The sequence below is a fragment of the Lepisosteus platostomus genome, chromosome 14 (genome assembly GCF_059453375.1).
Source record: "Lepisosteus platostomus isolate fLepPlt1 chromosome 14, fLepPlt1.hap1, whole genome shotgun sequence".
NCBI classification, from domain to species: Eukaryota; Metazoa; Chordata; class Actinopteri; order Semionotiformes; family Lepisosteidae; genus Lepisosteus; species Lepisosteus platostomus.
The window spans coordinates 4,340,927-4,357,499 of record NC_142624.1 but is presented as its reverse complement, the minus strand read 5'-3'; the positions used below and the strand labels follow the sequence as shown (position 1 = coordinate 4,357,499).

The window sequence follows — 16,573 nt, the reverse complement described above, 5'->3', positions numbered from 1 at the left end:
GTGAGGTTGAAGAAGAGAAACAAATGACAATCCCGATGCACAGATGGAGAATCCTTACTTGTTGTGAGTGTGCTTAAAATGAATTGATTTCAGATTTGATATGTAAGATAAATTACAGATGACCAGCACACAAGTGGTTTAATAGCTGCAACTGTCATTGTTTGATTGAGCAGGGAAAGAATGCTGTGCCAGTCTGAAAGTTCTAAAGACAGCTTAGATAATGTTTCACAGAGATGGTGTAGGAACCAGTGGCATTTTGCTGTTAATTTTGTTGATGGGTGAATTTTAAAGGCACTAGTCATGATGGTTGTTATGAACTAGACATTTCACCCTGCTGCTTAGATATTATATTGAATGGACAGGGATGCATACTAAGGAGGAAAGATGCAGCTATAGAGTAGACAATTAAGCACTTATACTGTATGTAGGTATGCAGGAGTAGACACGATTTGGGGTTTGACCTGTTCCCAAACATTTATTTTAAACTGTTTTAGATTTTACCTCTACTATTACCAATATTTCATTCTGTAAGAACAAAGACAAATCTTCACTATGTACAAAAGTTAATTTATTACAACTATATACAGCAGCATATACCCTCTGTGGTTGAAAATACACAACAGAGAAGTTTAATTTCAACACATCTGTCACAAAACATTAAACGGGACAACTACCACCTTATACAACAAACACTTAGATATATACAGAAAATAACTTACAAAATGTCCTGAACCCTGTAATATACACACTACTTCTTTTTTATTGGTTTTAACTCATAGGACATAAGTTTACAACTTGCCAAATGTGACACCATTGCTGAATTTACACGGCACAGGTATTCAGAATACTTGAAATATTAGAAATTAGAATGTATGTCAAATGGTCAGTTTACATGCATCAGAATTTCTCATTTTCTGCATTTACATGGTAAACAGAATATTCCCTTTAAGCTACCAAGCATACACAGTCTGTTTCCCACTGCAAAACAGAATGAAAGTGTGTTTGTGGTTTACCTGTGTGTTTTTGTAGAGTGCTGGTGTTCTTATATTTAAGAAGTGACAGCATTTTGTTTTCTGCATTTCCTATTTGGTTGTCATTTTTACTTTCACAGATGTGGTCTATAATTCACTCAAGCCCCAAATGCGTATCCCTTTGAAAATCCTCTGTTGTTTTCCTTAAAAACATTTTACAATCTCCTGTTCTTTCAAAATCATGATTTCATTATTGGACCAAAAAGTAGCAGTGCTTTTTGAGACAAAGTGCTATGGTTTTATGTCTCTGGAGCAAATTAAAGTATCCCAAAAACTAGAGGAATATCCCACTCACAGTATTCCAATCATTCCAAGTTAGAATATTACCTTTCATATTCCAAATAAGGAGTTTACACAATAGAATAAAAGGTAGAACTGATAACATTCGGCTTTCCAAATAGGAGTGGACAATTAGTGACCATGTAAGTATTCTGCACAACAGGAAAAACATTTCACAATAACAGCTGGCAAGAGAATCTAAATAATAAAGCTAATCACATTGACAGGAATCTTGATGGAGCAGTTACAAACCGTTCTTTCAATTTACTGTGTAGTAGCAAAAACCTCTCAAAACATTTTTGGACTAAACATAGAGACACTGGTCACCATCTCAGAAAAGGCACATATTTCTGTTACCGCATTTCACATAAAGCCAGATTTGTCCTTAGGAGGGATAAGAGCAATGATGTGAAGTGTTGTTGATTGTGACTGCTGTTCATGATAATCTTTTTGTGTGAAGGATATGTTCACACAAACCTATTACGTGTATAATAAGCAAACATTGATGTGTTGCTTATTTTGATTTGTGTGTACTGTGAAAAGCCCTTTCAGATGCTGAGTTCACTTTTTATTGTAGTATTATAGCATCATAAAGGTGTAAGGTGTACTCTCTCAAAGAACAACTGTAAGAGACAAAATTAAATATGAGGTACATTAAAACACTCTCCTTTTGATATGTGTGTCTACATAGGTACAATAATAAGTAATCTTATTTCAATAGTGTTGAGAGAGCCACAGTAATGACTACAATACATTTTAATAACATCCATGCTCGGGCAATACTGCCAAATTTCACAATTACAAATGATGGTGCTGAGACAAAAATAAAATGGAAAGTGACAAACATTTTATTCGGGGACAAAAATCATATTTTTATCTGTTTACGAAAAAATAATTTTAAAGCTTTCATTTTTCCTTTTTTTTCATAAACCACTTTCCGACTGCTAGCACAAGAAGCAGTGCCAAGACACGATAGCAGTGGTGGCTCCTTCACTGAACATTTTGAAGACCATGAAAACCTTTTTTTTTGTCAGAAATGATGCTTTTTTTACATAGTAATAATCTTGTGTTCATTGAGAACAATGGAATTTCAAGGAAACTAAGGAAAACACTTAACATTTACTATGATAGCCACACTATTAACAACAACAGCTTGCATCGTTATTTGCATTATATATATATATTATATGGCTGGCTCATTTGTTCATCTGATCCTGGATTCTCTTTAAGTACTTGGTAGGCTTATTTAAATAATAATGCTGATCTCTAAGTGCCTTAAGTGTGTTTTCATACAAATGTGGTTAATGAACCACCTGTCATGTATGTTTTAAAAATGTTAACTTTCATTTATTATGGATTTGCAGTATTGTTTGGATTCATTTTTGTTATTTAAGGGACAAGCATGTATATCAAAGGCATTGGTTGGCATACACAGCGAGAGCAATGTTCTTTGGAAAGCTAAACAACAGCATTTGTTGTGCTTTGATGCCACTCAGTGTTTCTTTACACTGTGTACAGTATGTAGGATATATGTATATGTAGATGTACATTTTGAGGATTATACCAATTGATGGCGATTCCCAACCACTTTTTAAATCAATGTTCTTAGCTGACACGCAAAGGCTTTAGCAAAAGGATTTTTGGAACTTCATTTTTCAAATTCATGTGCGCCACATCTGGGTTTCTGTGAATTCACACAAAGAACAGTGAAAACTCAAGTCGGTTAAACGTTGGCTGGATTTACCCCTGAAAATCTTTGTCATTCTGACAAATGTTCTGAAATCAATTTAAAACTGAAATGGATTAAATGAAAATAAAAAGAATAATAAATAGGCAGGAACAAAGATGTTGCTGTTCCTTGGATAAGCTCTGCATAATGGACCTAAATTAAAAGAAAATCAATCTTGACAAGAGTATAAAATAGTAAACAGTCTCCCTGTGTGCTCAGGTATCAGGGATTCATTAAGCAGTTTTTAAAAAAAGATGTTAGCTTAAGATAAAACTAGGCTTTAATACAAGAGGGAATTATCTTCACTTTACACTGTTTGCACTGGGCCTTTTGAGACCATCTCCTATCCAATTTGGGAGTGCTATAAAAACAAGCAGATGACCCTAATCCATTTTAAATCTTGACCACTTCCAAAGGTGGCTCAGGCCATCTTGGAGGCCCATCGCAATGACAGTGTAAACACAAATCAACCCTAGTACAGCTTATATAGGAGTGGAATATCAAAGGGCAATGCCCCAGGCTGAGTAGCAAGCTCAGACAACAATAAGAACAAAGGTGTCTCTGTTGGTAGAGACCTGAAGAAGATGATACGACACAATTTTTCACTCAAGTATTACTTCATATAGTCTTTTACCTTGTCTGCCATACTTCGGAAGTATTATGTTCTGTTTATGGTTTGCTTGCTATAATGCCCAAGAAAGCTGTTGACCCTTATCAGCCTTGAATGCTATTATTCTGTGTCTGTGTTTTGGACCAGGAGCATCTGCCCCAAGAGCAGATGAAATGATATCATCTTTTAATATAGTGACCATGAATGCATAGCTCAGTTGAAAACTGACCTACAGCCCCATGTGCAAATCAGACAGAGAAATTAAACACCCCTTTAATGCATATTGGAATGAACCCTGGGTTAAAGAGACATCTGTGGCTTCTTTTTGGTGGTTCCCTAACCCAGAAACAAATAGACGGATTTAAGACCGAAATAGATCTGACTCTAAAACTACATTGTTTTTAAAATGACTTCCAGTTGATACCACAAGTGACAAATGCTAAAACAAGCCAATTCGTTTTCTTTCAATTCTGTTCAGTTGTGTTTGGAAGCCAAAATGCCACACTGCATAAGAAACTAATCTAATCTAATCATTCTCATCTCACAAAGTACATCAAGGGTTTGTGATGGAATATGTTCACTGGATAAAGTATTAGAACGCCCCTCTTTTTTTTAGTGGCAGGCAATTTGTGGCAAGCAGAGCATGTGAGAAGCTTCTCTTGCCAGACAAATCTCTGGATCTCCCTCCTACTGAATATTGGAGGACTCAATTCAATTACACATGCCATTAATCCTACATCACAGGATCAACTGAAGGTTATTATTTGGAAACCCTGTAGAACACATGCCACCTCCTGTCCAGATTGCTTCTTGCTGCTTACAAAGGCAGGACATGTTACTTCAGGCAGTTTCCTAATTATTTTGACCAGTGAGCCCACTTTAATCGTACTCCAACACAGATTACTAAACGTGAATCAAGACTCCCTTCAAACCCAACAGTTCTTCATGCTCTACTGCCCTGAACCGTGGGTAGCTTCCTCACAAGGCTGAGCTGTCCTGCATATGAACTTACTGCCCATTGCACAGCGCTTTTCCAAACTACTCCCTGTAGATAAACTGTCATTTCAGCCATGCTGTCAAGCAAGATGTTCCTTCCAGAAGGAATAACCATATAAGACATGGAGTTCAACATGAGGACGAGAAGCAACTCCTTTACAAACAAATCCTAATTAAGTTTTTTTTTCTTTCTCTCTCTTGCAATCCAATTCCCGCTGTGTGCCAGACAAGTGCTTACACTGTGTATAAGCAAAACTCCATGTAATCCTCCCATACAGTTGTTTATTTCTCAGTACTGCAAAGTTATAACTGGATTAGAAAAACAGATAACCTGGCATGTGGATGACTCTCCATCTTGCCAGAAGCAGATTTTAAGGACAGACCCCCCCCCCCCCCACCGTCTTGGTTCAGCGCCTACATAAAACACACATAAGCAAAGCCAACAAAAAACACATCCATGCTGGTCTAGAGGTGTGGAACTTCGTCGCATTCCGAATTGAGGAGGGTGCTGAAGGGTGTGGGGGTTGCGATTTTCCATGCCAGGGAGTGTGTGTGGGTGTGTGTGCCCCTTTGGATCTCTCAGTCCTGCTTGTCCCCCTGTCTGTGTAGGTGCTGGTACCATAGTGCGGTAGGCAGGTTCTGACAGCCCATGTACTCCTTGCGCATTTCAGCTTCTGTCAAGGGAGGGGTGGCGTTGCAGGGGGCTCCGGACAGTGTGACGTTAAGAAGCCCAAGATCAGTCTCTGGCATTCGTGGCGTGGAAGGTACCTGTCAAGAATGGAAGAAAAGACTCTAGTCAAGACCTTCAAGTGCGGAAGAGAGTCTCTGTCTCATTGCTCTGCTTCTAAATGTCTCCAGAGCTTAGCGAGAGAGGTGACTGATAAATATTTTCATGTAGTCACAAAATATACTCTTATACTGACTATAGTTTGGTTTCTTCATCTTTGCTGGATGTTACATTGCTAATATTTTCCACAAATAAATCACCAACCCTTATGTCTAATCATGCCTCTTTTTCTGTTCTCAACTGGCAGGCTTCGAGGAATCACAAACGCTGGCATTTTAATTCCTTCATACTTCCAGATGAGGTCTAATTAAAACATTTCTCCCAGGGCTTCAAACAGATTAACTGTAGTCTTCAAAACCACCTTCCATTTTGCATTAAAGAGTGCCAAATGCTTTATGAGGGGTTTTTGTACTGGTATTGTGTTTGAGCAGAACAAAAATGCAGTTAGAGGACATCCAGAAACTAGAATTCTACAATTAAAAACAAGACAAAAATGTAACTTCTGGGAGAGTAGAATTATGTAGTCACTCGGTCAATTATGCAGTCAATTTGAAACCCTCATCAGCATTAGAGCAAAGTTCCTAATACTATAAGACTAAAACAAACTGAGCAGCTTCTTTTGAGGCTAGCAAGGACAATACTAATGCTGCACTCTCTAGCCCTTAACAGCTAATAAAGTTCTCTGAGACTCTGCTTCACATCTCCACAATGCTGAAAGTGGTAAAGACCTTTTCACAATCTAGAAACTCCTAAATCCATTTATATTTATCCAGATCAGGCTGAACTTTAGGTGGCCCTATAATTCAACTAGAGTTAAAGACAGCTGCTGAGTATATGTAAAAGTGGAAATCTCCTGGCTTAGATAGCATTCAATTTGAGACATTGCTATTGATGCAGAATCAAGTGAGCCTCTTAATACTAAACTTTAAATTTTTCATTCAAAGCTGTCTCTTATCATAAAGATCACAACTCAGCTCTAATTTTGCCTCCTCTTTTAAAAGGCAAAGACCTATTAGCTCCAGTGACCGATGTCACTCTTAAACGCAGACATAAAGCTATTAAAGGTTTTTTGTGGATGGAAATGTACATGTGTTGTCTTATGCGTCACGATCAGACAGTTTTTGAAGTCCAATTGCTTCCAATTAATAAATGACACCTCTTCCATACATTGGATCAAACTCTTGATCAACTAACTATTACACAGAATGGAACTATCTATGGGATGTTCTACAGTGCGTAGTTTTTGTCACTCATTTGTCAATATGATCCTATTCAAATGTTCCACTTGCATCTACACCAGGTCTACGATAACCCTTCCGTTCACACTGCACAGAAGGTCATAGGTTTTATAGCAATCAAATGGGCCTTTACAAATCATAACAAACACTGGAAATTGTCTCGGCACCCCTCAATAATATTTCTAAGCTATGTGGGATGATTTCATCTTACTACTAGGTTCTACATGAAGCTTTCACTCTCATGGTAACATCTGTGGTGGCACATGCACTTACTCCCTGGGTTCACCTATTTTAAGTACATCAGACAATACAGTCCTTTACGCCCATATGGTGCCAGGGGATCTGATCATTTCAGCTGTCCTGAGAGGAATGCAATTTGTCTGTGGCAATTCTTCCTCTTCCTGTAAAACCTGTGCACACCAGCTCATTGGTTTTAACCTTGCACACAGCATGTACACAACACCTTGCCCACAGTACCAGATGAAGACTGCTCCCGATTCCCTCTGACATTTGGTATTCACCCAGCACCTGTGTTGCTTCTTTTTTTTATTTTTCAACATGGAATTAACCTTTATCTGTTCCTTTGTGGCCTATGCACGCCGACGCAGCTACCAACTCGGATGTTTTTTAAATGTCTGGCGATAGAATGGTTTCGTGAAATGGGGCCACTCAGCCTATTTAGGTCTTTGGCAGACAATTCCCAAGTTACTATTTTCAGGTGTGACAGCTTTTGTTTACAGTTACAAAATCTATTTTACATGGAATAGGCCACTCTATATGGCTGTATATGCACTGTATATGTACGCATGTACAGTAACTGTGTGTGGGTGTGTGTTTGCTTCCGTTCATTCTCGGTCACAGCCTCACCTTGCGCAAGTGGTCAACGAGACACTGCCCTGGGTGCAGGGCACCCCAGAACTGAGAGAAGGTGCCTCCCCAGGGTGCTCCGCTGAGCAGGGCCACATTACTATGCTTCCCAGAGCTGCGCAGCTTCCTGGCCAGGGTGGTGCTGTAGCTCTGCTCCACGAACAGCAGGACACGGCGTGCCTGGCAGCTCTCGAGGTCCGACAGAAGCTCATTCACGGAGTATCTCTCTTTGGGGTCCGCCTGAAGACAGAAACAAAACGGCATGCCACATAAGGTACCGAGCCCGTCACACACGAGAGAGAACATCCCTTACCATGGCCTGGGCACGACGACAAAGCAATGCCAAGCAGTCTCATTTTAAGTTCATTTTGTGTCTTTTAAAGTTCATTTTCCCACAAACCGACATTTTGACAGTTGAGGCATTAACCTGCCTGTCAGTTAAATACGCCAGATAAGAGGTGCTAGGATTGGAGCTTTTTTTGAGAATCAATGACCGCATGCTACAAGAAGCTTGTTGATCCAAATGTACATTTGGAAAGCAAAGAAGGGGGTGTGGTCATTGATCAGTACTTATTACCTGGGATTTCTTTTCTTTTCTTAGCTATAGCCTAACTGATTTACCTTATCAGAAGCTTAAACTTAAGAGCATAGGAAAGGTTACAAACGAGAGGGGGCTGTGCCATATTTGATGTGACATCAGTTCTGAAGACTCTTAGTTGGCTGCTTGCAGTTTAAGAGTTTATTTCAATGCTGCGCTGTTTCATGTGTTAAAACATTCCCTTAATTATACTCTTAAGATCCTTCAAGCTGTATCTTGTTGACCGATTTGCTGGGTTTTGATGCTGCAGGCTTGCAGACTGTCCTAGGTATTTGATTTAAGACTTCTGAGTAATTTGAGGATTTTCTATAAAGCTAATAGGTGGGGTTTTTTAACAGAGATTTACTGTATCACTTAGCCCATCATCTGATTGGCCAATCAGTTAAGTTTTATTTTATATAAAGTCTTTTGTGGAAAACTGCACTTTAATAGAATTCATACAAAAAGAATACAATAAGAAGAGGGATACAATCTGTTTTGCTAACAGATCATGGTTTGCTAGCAGGGATTACTTATTCAGCACAGCTATATTTAAACATTAACAGAAAATATCTACAAATTCTGGTCTTACACTGTAACACTGGTTACCTCTCATATATTTACTTTTACATTTCCCGCATGTTATTTCTGCTTCTATTTGCACACTACATAAAACATGGTTTGGTGTTCTAAAATGTTTTAGAAAATATCTGGTTTAGTATCTCTTAGTACTCATAACACTATGCAGCTAAGAAATGACATGGCCTCAGCTTTCATTTTTACGCTGACAATACTCAAATATACATACATACCAAACCCGATACTAATGTGGCTGTCTCTATTCTATCTAATTGCATCTCTGACATAAAAATTTGGATGACTCAAAACTTCCTTCATCTTAACTGTGACAAGACTGAAGTCATGCTTATTGGTACCCCCCATCAACTTCGTAAAGCCAGTCCTGTAACCCTGTCTGTACATGGCTCTGTACTTGAGCTTCAATAAAAATTGAAAAACCTTGGGGTTATATTCGATTCTGGCTTAACATTCGACCCACATGTACAGCATCCTGTCAAAACATCTTTTTTTCACCTTAGAAATATCGCAAGACTACGCCCTATGATATCATTAACTGTGGCTGAAAAGCTGATCAACATATTTGTATTCTCTCGAATTGACTACTGCAATCCTCTACTCCCTGGGGTATCTAAATCTACTCTGAACAAGCTGCAGTATGTCCAAAATTCAGCAGCCAGAATCCTGACCAGGTCTAGTGCAAGTGTTCACATTACTCCTATCCTGGAGTCCTTGCACTGGCTTCCGGTCAAATTCCACATAGACTTTAAAATCCTCATGCTCACCTATAAGGCTTTACATGGCTTGGCACCTCAATACCTGTCTGAACTTTTATCGCCCTACTCCCCACCTCGCAACCTCCGCTCTTCAAATTCTGCCCTCCTTACTGTCCCCCAAGCCCGTCTACATTGTATGGGCGACAGGGCCTTCTCCTGCTATGCCCCCAAGCTCTGGAACTCTTTGCCCAAGGATATCAGAGAGTCACCTCTAAACTCCTTCAAATCCAGACTCAAAACCTTCTTCTTCAGAAAAGCCTTTACTTAACTGGTTCCATTCTTCACCCCTCTGCTCTTCTTAATACCACCTTCCACGGTCTCCTCTATTGTTATTGTTGTATTGCTGTAATTATAAGTGTGTCCTACAGTATCTTGTGAAATCTTCTTATTTATTGTTGTAGTCTTCTTATTTATTGTTATTGTCATCCTGTAAAGCGCTTTGAGAAGTCACCTTTAAAGGTGCTATATAAAATTAAGTTTTTTATTATTATTATTATTATTATTATTATTATTATTACTAGCTTGTTCTTAAATTCTTAAATTCTAAAAGTAACATTAATACACATTTTCTTTGTAATGCTTTTTACATTGCTTGTGTAGGATTTTCAACTATTCCTTTCAGTTTTGTTTTCTTTAACTTGTGTTTAACCCTAATTCTTGTTTTTTGTACTGTCATCCAACATTTATGGTTTATACCTCTACAGTATGTACTACTTTGAGGTGAGTTTATTATCTTTTCAGAAAGCTACTGACCTGTATCTGTTGTAACTATAGTTTGGCTGTAGTTTTTTATATTAACTGATATTTGGATTTACTCATTATTACTTTTTCTTACTTAAAGGGATATAATTGATAACACAGGGTATTCAGACCAAAATGCAGGGTTTGTTAATGCAATCAAACACTAAAAAAAGTATATAATTACAAATATCAGTTTAATCCTTAAAACAGTCTTCAGTATGCAATGCACTTTTGAAGCTTAAAACTAATTGTATGTTTTTTTACATCTTTCGAATAAATCTTTACACTAAAAAATAATCCAAGCCAGGTGCTAGCAAAGCTAAAACATATTTTATTATCAGCACCATGCTGATCGTATTATTGTTACAGTGCATTTTTTATATAGCACAGAGACTTTGAATCTTCAAAGACCGATTTTGAATTCTGGGGAGATATTCTAGGGAGATCTTTTTTTTATCTTAATGTTCTGTTTTATGAAATGAGTCCACTGAGAATAAATCTCATTGTTAATGACAATCTAGAAAGTTCACACTACAAGGCAGTTGAGCAAGTTAAGGGATGTACAATACTCAAGTGTACAACAGCAGCATCTTATACAGAATCTGAACCCTTCCATTTGACTCTAAGAGTCCTAACCACTGTTCTGCAGTTCTGCTTATCCAATTGGATAATGTCTGCCCTAATCAAAACCTACAGTAAATGGATTGGAGATGAGCTGTGAAGTTTTGTCATCTTTAGTAGGTCCAGCAGTCCTTACCTGTTTACTGTTTACTCCTGATAGCTCTATCATTTCAATCGATTTGTTGCAGCCTTTCATATTTTTGTTATTATTTCTCCACAGCTTTACAACAAGGTGGACATATGGACATGATTAGTTAAAATGGATTCAATCCTTCAATACCACTGGTGGTGTACCTTTAGAAAGGTAGGAATTAGAGGTAAAAATGGCACAATAAAAGCAAGCAGCAATATAATTAAAGATCATCTCTTTGTACTGAATTTCACCAACAAAGGTAGGACTTTAGTAGTGGGAGAAGGTGTCGATTCAATGTGTACTTTGGGTTTCAGAGGGCTTTTTAAGTTTTAAGATATGGTGGGGGACTGGTAGGTCTCTAATTAAATTGCAGGCTTAGGTAGGTGTATTTCTTTTTTTCTTTTGTTGTCCTCTAATCCCTATAATCCAGGGTGCTGACACTGAAATAAATCAAGTGCCTCAGCTTCCTAACCTGTCTTTATAATCAGGTTGCAACGGGATGTGAAGGCCCTGCTGTCTCTTAGCAATGTGCCTCTTTATAGATTCCCACAGGGAATATAGGGCTCTTTCTTCCATTTTATATCCACAACAACAGTGTGCTTCTCCTTAAAGTGCTGATTGATTCATGATAACAGGGCTAATGGAAAGATGAGTCAGTTCAGAAGTCTATATACAGTATGGGGTTATAACCTTTGTGCCATAAAGCCTTTTGTCAGCCAAAGAGTTTAGGTGACCATGTAATACAAGAAAGCAACATTTTTCTTAATTTTGTTTCTACACACAAACCATCTTTCCTGCATGGTTTTTCTATCCACAGCAGCTCAGAGTCTCACTTTGTATCTAATCAATTTCCAAAACTGAAGTGAAAGCAATTAATGATGGACGGTCTGATTTTCATTACGGTCTTTTGCAAATGTGGACTTTAAGGATCGCTTTTATTCAAGGTACAGCATTCAAGGCCTTAAGGCTTACTAAGACTTGGAAGGAAAAAATACTTAACTCCTAAATTAATCAAATATCTAGATCTCTCAAGATCGCCTGGACTCAATAGAAACAAAAGTTAACAGTAAACACTTTATTTAGCACCTCTGGGATCTAAATGTAACTTTCTTATTTAATGTAGCTAATAGTACTAACATGAGAACCTATCCAAATACATCATGTAAAACAAAGCTATTGGATTATTTATTCATTATGCCACAACACAGATTGTACAGTAAATTGTAGAACATTATCTCCACCACTTGTAGATGCATTTTTTCCCTTTGTATAGAGATGAGGGGCAGAGTTTGTGCCTTGCCAGCTGATTAAGACAATACAGTTCTCTCAGGGGAGAACAGCTAACCTTTTGGGGCCAAATTCCTCTTTAACCACAAATGGGATTCAGCTGACAGTTTTGGCAAAAGACTAGAGGGAAGAGGTTGTTTCAAGTTACAGAGACTACAAATTATCCACTCCGGGAGCTCAGGTATATAAAACACCCTGTAAATGAAGACTTATTTAGTTTTGAAGTTGGACTTCCAAAACTGGCACTTCATTTTTGACATTCTGGAAACAGACTAGGAGAGACTCCTTGTTGGACAAATAAAAACATCCACAGAGATGCTTTTAATTTCAACAAAAGCCTTGATCATTCAGTGATAATTAATGCTGTACTCACTGTAATCATTAATATGGACGATAAGACAACTAATCAGCATTTCTATACTTATTCATCATGAGTCTTATGATCTCAGAATGAATCCTAATACTAATATTGATAGAAACCACCTAATCATGCCTTTTATTGAAATGAAATTGTGTGTATTGTGTCAATTCTATATTATTTGTATGTCTATAAAAATATCTTCTAGAAAGAAATTCATTCTTGAAAATGACATGATAATGCAACAGCAATAATGAAAAAAAATACATAGACTACATGCTATCTCTACATAGCTACAGTGTCTAGAAAAAGGTAAATGTAGTTTTAAAATTAATATTCCAAGTAATGCTAGAAGAATCTACTCCAGGAGCTATAGTGTTTTGAGGCATTTATTCCAATGGAAGTTTTGTAATCCTTTCCTTTCACTGTGCTTTGATACCCTATGCCATTGAAATGTACTATAAATTACACTCCCTACAAACCTTCACAAAAGCAGTTTTACAAAGACCCTGTATTATCATAGGCCTGGTTGTGCGAAAGTCATGGAAAATAACTCAGAGCAACTACACTCAAATCAAAAACAGCAATAAAAAGCCACAAATGAAGGAATGCATTTTGGTGCATCTTGCATGTTTGGTTCTTAAAGGAAGAGTGATCTGAGAACCTTATCCAACTGTTCTCGGGGTCTCCAACCCTGCTCCTGGAGAGCCCCAATACTGTTAGTCTTAGAAGTCACCTGCTTTTAAAGATTGGCAACACCTATCAGAAAGTAATAAAGTAAATCAAGAAAGCAATCTGTTCAATGAATGGAAATCCTTGATGGATGAAAATTAGATTTCAGTTCCAAACAACCTCCAAATCAAGCAGGGAGCTGCTTCAGCATATGTAGGCTGCAAATGAACAAGTAAAGGCTTATTCTATGCTGAAAAGAGAAGAAAAGAAACACAACGTTTCGGCAGCAACAGATACCCGAAGAAGGCTCCATAGCCGAAACATTGTGTTTCTTTTCTTCTCTTTTCAGCATGGAATAAACCTTTACTTGTTCCCTCGCAACCTCCAAATGACTAAATTTAACAATTTACTGTTACTGATCACAATTCAAATAACTGATCACAATTATTGAGGGCTCTTGAGGAAAACGCTGGCTCAGCGAGATCTCAACTTACAATGCCATTCTTGTTGACGTCCCAGAGCAGCATGGTTCCATCATTCCTGGTTGGGCTGTTGAGGTACAGCACCAGGGAGTCAGCACAGTGGATCGCACGGCAGATGTAGGAAATGTAACTGCGAATGGCCACCTTCTCTGTAGCAGGATAGATGCCCTCTGCCTCCTTCTCTGCTGGAGAGTGAGAAACAAAGATGTCAGAAGGAAAAAAACAGCTACTACACAAAGCTGCTTAAGGTACCCCTGGGTTCCTCATGAAATTCCGAAGCTCTGTCAGACCCTTGCAACAACATCTCTTGAACTTGAGTTTGATTTCATACCTGACCTCCTCTGACTTTTAGAGGTTAATGAATCACCTACAAAAGTTTTGTGTGAACTCCACACAGGCAGCTGCTAAACTCAGGACCCTGGTGCCATGAGGTTCCAAAAAGACTGTTTCCAAAGGAGGCCAACAGTGTCTGCTCTTAGAAATTGTTCAGATGGCCTTGGTATTCCCAAAGTACGCAAAGGAATAGAATTCGCATGACAGATCAATCCATTTGTAGTCGGACTGCAATATAGCAATACCTTGCTATACAAAAATTTACCTTTATGTGGTTTTGAGTATCCACACAGAATTTTTTGTGTAACATTTTACCATGTACAGTACCACCCCCCCCCCCCCCCCCGACCCCCCCAACAATTTCGAGTTTCTTTCTTTGAATTTGAGAAGGAACCATGAGCTGTGATAGGTGCTGCAAGATCATTCTTTTCGCAAGAAGAGGAGAGAGAGAGAGCAGCCACTCGGTCTGATCTCGTTGCTTCTCAGCCAGCCTTCTTTGCGAGCAGACGTGTCCCCAATTTCTACAACTTTCTAAGCATATGAGAGAGGGCCAAGAGTCCAAAGATGCTAAGTGCTCCATATCTGTGACTAGCTTAGAAGGATTAATGAAAGTGCTTGATAAGTTGCATGAAAGACTTCGTAACAGAGCTGTTGGTCGGTAGTTTGGCGCAAATGAATTTACAATTCGTACAATAAAGAAAAGTGAGGAAGCTATCAGAGTAAGTGTAAGAAGTCACTTCAGGACCGATGCATGCCATGTGACCTGATCTACATGGGCGCCATCACAGTAATAAAGGTCCGAATAATGTCAGAAATTCATTTCAAAACTAGTCAAGGTTATTTCCAAAATACTGTATATTGTTTTTCTTTGCTCAAATGTTTCTGTTTTACTTTAAAATAGGTGAAAACAAATGTTTAATAGGTTGAATCGTGACTTCAGTTCCCCTTGCACTACTTTCTCCCACAAAGCCTTAAGTTTACCAACCATGGCTTTACTTACGTCAAGGTTTTTCAGTACTGTAGCCTTCACCGTTGGCAAGGGATTAATGTATTTGCTTTTTAGCTTTAGGATGGAAATGCATACCAATGCTCAGTTCTTTCTCATAAGGAAGCTCAGAGGTAAGAACCACGAACTTCTTTTCCGAAAGTAGGGCACTAAGGTCAGAATTTGCTAGAAATGCTAGGATAGAACACCATAACTATAAATAACTATAAATGAATGAAGCGAACAAAGGACTCATTTCCAGACTTCAGCCCCTTAAGCTGTTAACTTAAAATTAAGGCCTGTGGAAAAAAAAAAGCCCAAAGCACAGTGTCAAGCACTTAAAACCCAATTTCCATTACTTAGTTTCAGCACTCTTCCCCCTGGGCCAGAATTTCCAAACCAACACCGCAGTACGTTGAGCGGGGACACTGTGCTGTGCCGTACGGGGTGTCGTGATTTGGATGAAACATTAAACTGACGTCCCGATTACTTAAAGATCCCATGGTGCTGTTCAGAAGAGTAAGAGTATTAACCCCGGTGTCTTAAATTCCTCTAAATTCCACTTCAGTTTTGTACAGTCTGGCCTCTATATGTCCCTCCCTTCATTCCATCTATGAAACAATTTCTCGTGTCTCCAGATGATCTGCTGTGCAGTGGGTCTGCTGGAGCCTAATGCCTACCAAGCGCCAACAAGGTAGGGGCTACACTTAACTGGTGGATTAAATGGGTTCCCTCCTATAAGTAAAGCACTTTAGGTTCCCTAGGGCTGAAAAGGATTGTATTTTGTGTTAATTACTATTAACGGTTATGTGATTTTTTGATCCATAATCCATTCCATTGCAGCTTTCCATGTCCTGACAGTAACAGTAAGAACTGAAAACCATGAATCAGCAGAAAAGCAGAAAAAAGCAGAAAAAGTATGCCCCTCCCCCTTGCTTTTAGGTAAATATCACATTGGAAATTTGGTTGGCGTTGGGTTGCAGTTCCAAAAAGACTTCAGTCACTTTGTGAAGGTTTCCACGCGCATCCCTGAGATTCAGCCACCCCCGTTTAAAAAAGGCCTGTTTAATTTTTTGAATGATAGGCTTTTTCTTGCGAGAGGACAGCCGGGCCATGATTTCAAAGCAAGCTGGCGTGAAAACATGGTCCCCACTGAGCACATTAACAGTCGCAGAGGATCAAGGCCTTCACAGCAACAGAAGAGGTTGGAAAGAGGGATCTTTTCCACACAAAAGAAAATGTCAGTTTTTCATTAAGAACTCTGGCTGAGGGTTCAGTCCCAGCTGCCTGCCTCTTAATGACTTAATGGCTTCCCGAAAAGAGACTTTTCTCGGAGTAGAAACGTTGCCAGACACTACAATTTCTTCCAGCTTCTCATGGACAAATCTCAAAGTACCATAAGTAGTCACTTTCTGGCACCTATCTAAAAAGGCCTCGTCTTGACTGGGTAATTACCTTTACTTTCTTTATTTTTGGAACTGTAGCATTTAACATA

At 38.7% G+C, this 16,573-nt stretch overlaps 1 protein-coding gene across 2 annotated transcripts in view; it reads right to left on the bottom strand.

Moving 5' to 3' along the window:
* Positions 1-551: 551 nt before the first annotated feature.
* LOC148648754 (uncharacterized) overlaps positions 552-16,573 on the bottom strand; it is a 29,080-nt gene continuing 13,058 nt past the window's right edge. The window contains exons 5-7 of one of the 2 annotated variants that reach the window (XM_088606631.1): positions 13,773-13,942; positions 7,538-7,777; positions 552-5,413 (exon numbers count right to left, since the gene is read on the bottom strand). In XM_088606631.1, coding sequence (XP_088462757.1) covers positions 5,225-5,413; positions 7,538-7,777; positions 13,773-13,942 — 599 coding nt within the window. In that variant the 3' untranslated portion in view covers positions 552-5,224. Of the gene's footprint in view, positions 5,414-7,537; positions 7,778-13,772; positions 13,946-16,573 lie in introns of both variants that reach the window. The other variant, XM_088606630.1, reaches the window with a different exon arrangement.